General features: G+C 43.5%; 1 protein-coding gene across 1 annotated transcript; it reads right to left on the bottom strand.

Moving 5' to 3' along the window:
• Positions 1-2,338: 2,338 nt before the first annotated feature.
• Positions 2,339-6,303, bottom strand: sid4 (secreted immunoglobulin domain 4). Its single transcript, XM_033623372.2, has 8 exons — positions 6,144-6,303; positions 5,261-5,407; positions 5,045-5,179; positions 3,884-4,056; positions 3,610-3,796; positions 3,349-3,528; positions 2,996-3,262; positions 2,339-2,888 (listed from the first exon to the last, which is right to left on the bottom strand). The coding sequence occupies exons 1-8, from the start codon at positions 6,190-6,192 to the stop codon at positions 2,884-2,886; spliced, it is 1,143 nt and encodes a 380-aa protein (XP_033479263.1). The 5' UTR covers positions 6,193-6,303; the 3' UTR covers positions 2,339-2,883.
• Positions 6,304-6,535: the final 232 nt, after the last annotated feature.

Below are 6,535 nucleotides of genomic sequence, written 5' to 3'. Positions count from 1 at the left end.
GGATTACTGGCTCTCCCTCTTTCTGTGCATGACAACACTTCAGCTGATTGATATGAAACAATTTGTCAAAATCAGTCACGTCATGTCAAATTGTCTTGGCTTCCTGTTGGGAAACAGGAACATTTCATTGAGACAGTGCGAGATCAGATTCAAGGCGGCGTGTGATGTTATGCACTCTGGAAGTCAACTTGGCTCCGCAGCCAACACAATACAGGAACTCCACTCCCTATCAGCCCATCAGCTCGGCTTCCTACGTCCTGAAGAAACTGTTGTTTCTACAGACTGTTGCCCTGCCATAGCTTATCCGGGTTCACCAGGTGGAAACCATAGCAACAAGCTTGACAGGCGGCCCCTCTTCCACCTATCACTTCCTGAGGAAGCTCTCACCTCATTGGTTCCTTCCTGAATGATCTGGTTTTCCCATGTTATTACAGCAGGGACATCACGCTGGTCTATATCCAAAAACAGCAACAGTTTTTAATTATGATTGGAATATATGGCGTAGAGGAAAATGAATATTATGCCCTCCCTGTGTGCTGATACACCTACAAGACTGATTGCTTGTTTTTTCTTTCCTTTCCTCGCCTCTTAAGGCTAACATAAGCAATGTGTGGTCCAGAGTAAATGTAACACTGTTGTGTACTCCTACTGTAATATAAACTAACGCGATGCTTCTGAAACTGTGACAAATTGTCTGAGTGAGTGTGTGTACATATCCTTTTCTGGGATGTCATCTGAACTCCTATGAAGCTCACTGTTTATATCAGACTCCATTAGAGGCCATATGTCCGTGTCCAGTTAATATGTATACAATGGTATAAAGAGAGAGAGAGGGGGATCAGATATAATGAATTAGAGTTCCTCTCTTTCTCTGAAACATTTTCCCCTCTGTTCCAGCTCAATAGCTCTTTATCAGTCTAAATTAAACATGTATGATTTCCTCTGTTGTGCGTTTTATTTTCTTTCCTTCATTCCCCCCCCGCCTCCCTCAGTCTGTGAAGTGAGTGGGTGGAATGAGGTGACAGAGGGCAGATGTTTCCTCCCCAGCTTTGAAGATGCTTGTAAAGATGGAGGGAAAGGGTAAAAAGCCTCCGTGGAGGCTGGGCGTTTCACGAGGGAGGCCGCAATCACAAACAGCAGATACTCTCCCTCCTGGCAGCAGCTTTGGAAATGGTAGCTCTACTTTCCAACCTGCGGCTGCTGCAGCCACAAACCCTAAATGTCAAGCTAACACCTCATTTAGTCGAAGCTGCTTTAAATCACTTCTGCGAACGCAAACATTTTGCAACAGGTTTGTCTGATCAAACTGAACTTTGCCTGTCCGAGAGGAGTTTACGGGCCATATTTACACAGAGAGCTGCAGCGATCAGCCAAGTGTTTTTTTTTTTTCCTTTTTTTAACTTAGGGATGACATGTAGTCATTTGCGAAATAATAGCTTGATTGTGCGCTGCATCTGTCCCTCCAGTTGCTTGGGGTGTGAAGGCTCAAATTGCTCTTCTTTGGCTGAGAGGCAATGGGTGTGTGTCTTAAAGCTACATATTGCCACCATGTGGTTAAAGAAATGACTTGAGAAGCAATGTTCAGATCAGACCCCTGGCATACACCCTTTCAGATATAAATGCGTTAATGAGGCAAAATAACAACAAATTTTAAACATTAAGGGACTGCATGAAAATGATTGGACAGGATGGACACCTGCTGGGAAAAAGACAATGCAGTCCCCACTAATGTTTCAAAATAATAAAGTGTGTTGCACTGGTACAACACACTTTAAAGCTTAATATTTTGATGTAAAAAGCTACCAATGTGTAGAATTTACTCATTAAAAAAAGGGAATCCAAGTTTGCCCTATATTCCTTATAGCTGAAATGGTTGGGAATTCCACATCAAAGTCTGTTAATATGTGACAACAGTTGTATAAATCCTTTCTGTGGCTCCAGGGGCAGCTGTGTGAAGTCAGAGTCAGCTGAGGCTCAAATCTGACAATAAAACAGAAACTGGGTGTGTGCAGTTCGAGGGAAGGGCGTTTACCAGACTTCTGTAGCCAGCTCCTCATCTTTGCTTGAGGCTACAGCTCGAGGCTACATTAGCAGCTACTAGCATAACACAACCCACATCTCCCATCAAAGAGTCAGCAGTCATGTTGCATTGTGGGTGATGCAGAAAAAAAAGTAAAACTATCCTTTCTTTAGCTGCAAAAACAGTACACACACACACACACACACACACACACACACACACACACACACACACACACACACACACACACTTTTCTGACACCCACCCCCCACCCCTCAGTTCAGACAGCTATTTTGTAGAATATAATTTTCCATTGAATGTAATTAAACCTTTATTGTTCTTTATTGTTTTCATATTTGATAGCATAACAAGGGCTTTCACATTAGATCAGGTTTTTCTTATTGTCTCAATTTTTGGAAGTGCAACAGTGTCAACTTAACAGATGTCATGAAGGGAGGCCGACAGGGTGCAGAGGCATTCCAGCAGGAGAAACTCCCCACACACACACACACACACACACACACACTCACACTCACACTCACACTCACACACAGTGTAGGAAGTCAGTTTACACTGACTCCCAGAGAAAAGCTTTCCAAAGAGAGAGATGAGAGCGAAGCAACAATGGCAACAGTATCAGTTTTCTATAAAAGTACAAACTTTAAACCCATTAGCACCATAAAACCGAAGGTTTAAACAGCATTGAAATCTTTCACTTTCATTCAGCAAAAAAAGACTCTATTATATAGAATTTTTTTCAGTATTAGCCGTTTGATCATCTTGTTGGCGACAATCCAGACTTGCAGAAGCTGTAAGCGTTGCATAGACAGTTTGTCAGTTAGACAAGGTGTGACCACAGTGGATTAAGCTGCAAAAAGAAAAAAGGAGAAAAGGTTAGACAGTAAAAGAAACAGGAGAAAGTCAGATCAGTTATTGTATAGTCTTTGCATTGCCTCAACCCAAACACCAGCTCACCTTTTATAGTGACTCTGGCCGTGGCCTCACTGGTGCCGATGTGGTTGGTGGCCACACATTTGTACGTTCCACTGTCACTCAGCTTAACTCGGCTGATGAGCAGCTTTCCATCCTTTGTGGTCTGTGCTCCTGGAGGCAGGGTCGCCCTGCCAGCACGGCTCCACTCATACTGAATGGGATGAGAGCCGTGAGCGAGGCACTGCAGGCGCAGGGCATCTCCAGGCTGGAGCCTCACCTGGTCGGGCAGGGTGGTGGCATACGGAGGACCTGCATGAAGGAGAAGACAGCTGCTGTTATCATGCTCGGGGACAGTCTGGATGTATCTGTGTTTATCCGCTATGTTGTGGACTCACTCTCCACCTCCACTTGCGTGTACGCTTCGCTGTAGCCATGTATGTTGGTTGCATTACAGATGTATTGTCCTGAATCTTGGCGCCCCACGCTGGTCAGTGTCAGAACTCCACCGGCCACTGTGTGTTTCCATGGCAACGGTGCTCGCAGCTTGGACCAGGTGATGACAGGAGGAGGGGAGCCTGGAAGGAGGAAGACAGTGAGAGTGAGAAAGTGAGAACAGCACTGAGAGACGCACACACTCTAGCATACAACCATCTTACCAGTAGCCCGACACTCCATTGTGACCGTGCGTCCCTCCACTGCTGTAATGTCTGTAGTGCTCACTGAGGCCACTGGTGCTCCTGGCCCCCCCCCAACAATGATCTCAACTTTGACCTCTGTCACCCCCTCATTGTTCTCAGCCTGACAAATATAAACTCCTGTGTCGTCTGGATGCACTGCAGGCCACTGAGAACAGAGACGGACCTTGTTATGTTCTTTGTGTGATCCTTAATTGTGAAAATAAATTCACTTGTGAGTATGTTAGTATTTCACCTGTATGATGTTGGCATCATTTATCTCCTTGGTAACCAGCTGCAGGGTGGAGCCTTGGCGTTTCCAGCTCATTGTGGGGCGTGGCCTGCCTGTGGCACGACACTCCACTGACACAGGTTCACCTATCCTGACCCGCAGGGGCCCTGCTGGTGTCAGCCGCACTTTAGGAGCATCTGAGAGAGAGGACACGCAGACATGACTTAAATCTGCTGTAACTGATTTCTTTGAACACCATACTGGTTTCAAAACATCTTGCCAAAGGACTAAAGTTGAAAAGTAGCCAGCAGGCTAACACTGGCACATTTGCAGAAATGTTGATTAATGTGTGTTGTCTTTGTAAATAAAATAAAATAAAATAAAATAAAATAGAATAGAATATCTTCACCATAGAAGCCAAAAACGGCCGTGCTTGCAATTATTTTTTTAATGCCATTATCTCAAGATCACTAGTTAATTATATCATTCATTATCCCGGAACAACAAAGCTTGTTTGCTTGTGATAACAGGTCTTTTATGTTGATTCTCAAGGAAACAAAAGGCCCATTTCTTGAGATAATTTATCACAAGAAACTTTTGTTTTCTTGAGATCATGGGAAATTTACTAAGAACGAAGATGAGAGTCAGGTTCAGTTGATCACATCTGATTTCAGCATTCAAGATCACTGTCTTAACTGCTGGGGAGGATTCATTAATGAACAGTAAGTCAAGGCATTAATGTGAAGCTTTATTTGCTGTAGTTACATCGTTAGAGAAAAAAATGTTGCTTTTTAGTAGTCAAACGAGAGGCATGCTGGCATGGCTCTCCTGATCTTTGAGAAACATCATAAGAAATAAGAGGAAATCAACATTTTTTTTTCGAGATATTTAATTAACTTGTGATCGTGTGATAATGGCATTCATTCCCAGCTTCTGTACATCAACTTATAGGTTGGTATGGTGAACGTATTAGCAAACATCCAGCACTTATGGAGCAAGTTGTGTCTCTGTAAGTCCTATATTCACTCTCTTTATGCTCTGTGTTTGGTCTCCATCAACTGTTGAAGGAAATATCTGGCTCTTCAGCTGCTAAATGCTCCACTGTGTTTACTAGCTAGTCACTCTGTGCTAGTGAACATGAACAGCAAAGTTGTGGTCTGAGCTAAATAATGAACACAAGCTCACATTTGACGTTCAGCGTAGCGGTGGCAGTGCCGCGACCTGCTGCGTTGACTCCCACACATCGGTACGGGCCCTGGCTTTCAGGTTGGGTGTTGGCAAGCGTCAGCACAGAGCCATCAGGACCAATCTTTGCATTGTCTAGAAGGAAAAAGTAGAATTCAGTGAAACTTCCCAAATGGTGATATGGTGATGAAGAATGCCTACGTTATGACTCCTGACCTGGCAATGCTTGGTTGTTGCCTCTCTTCCACTCCAGTTGGACTGGCTGCGCACCGCTCTTCACTTGGCATCTGAAGCTGGCAGACTCCCCTTGGCGCACAGTCGCAGCCCGAGGCGCCACTGAGACGACAGGAACCTGACCAGCCACTGCACCGTACGAGATAACAGGTGACATCACACGGAACACATGCATGTGCAGTGCAACTCAGTGGACCTTTAAACAGGTCCAGGTAATATAAACACACACCACCCCAAAGCAAACATGCCGAGCAAATACACAGACTGAGCCGACATGCGTTTGATGAGAAAGCAAAAATGAAAAAGGCTGAGAAATGAAATTAGATTCTCTCCAAGACATTTTGTCACAGAAAAATATTGAGACATTTTCACTTTGATAAAAACTTTAATTTTAGTTTCTATATTAAAGGGTTGGTCTTCCCCCCCATTAAAAATACAGCAATGTGTTTTTCAAGAAATGCCCCCACAAAGTCAACAGCGTCTGTGCAACTACTTCTTTAGTGAGGTCTGTGAATTATTCAGTCATCAGGATAACACTCTAAAAGGTCACTGCTATTCAAGTTTATACTTTATGTCAACGGTGTAGAGATAGTTATTGAGGTGGGTGCACTTCGAGGTAGATGGGTAAATTATACTCTCCTACATATTGCAATGGATTTCAGCTGAGGTGTGTATACTGCTAAAAGAGATGAGTATACCCCATATACCTGACCATACCCTCCACTATGCCACTGCTTTTTTATATATTGCTGTGTGAGCATCAGCTTGTGCGACCCGACCTTTTAAAAGTACAAAAATAATACACATCTCTAGACATCAAGCAAATGAAGCTGTTATTCTGTTCAAAGTCAATCAGATTCATTACCTGAACACAACAGAGAGCACAGGATCAAAACTTCAGGTGAGAAATCCATGATGACCAGAGAACAGTCCCACTGTCTCCCCTGTGAAAAATCTGTCCTTCACTGTGTCTCTCTGTCTCTTTTTCATACAATCACTGTCAACCTTTAACCCCCAACTTATTCAAACATTGTCCACGAGTGCTAGTCACGTATGAAGTGTTTCACTGCCATATGGTTATTTTGCGGTCTTACTATTGTTTTTTTGTTTGCTTTTATTCATAATAAATTGTTTTAATTGAAGTAAGAGTAAAAGCTGACAAATAACTTGTGTTACTAAGGCTGTATGAAATGGACCAAAGTTGTAGGACATAAACTGGTGAAAAGTACAAAAGCTGGACTTTGTGGCTTCTTCAGT

The sequence above is a fragment of the Epinephelus lanceolatus genome, chromosome 3 (assembly GCF_041903045.1).
Source record: "Epinephelus lanceolatus isolate andai-2023 chromosome 3, ASM4190304v1, whole genome shotgun sequence".
In the NCBI taxonomy this organism is placed as follows: domain Eukaryota; kingdom Metazoa; phylum Chordata; class Actinopteri; order Perciformes; family Serranidae; genus Epinephelus; species Epinephelus lanceolatus.
The sequence above is the reverse complement of the archived record's forward strand: the minus strand, read 5'-3'. Positions and strand labels throughout refer to the sequence as shown.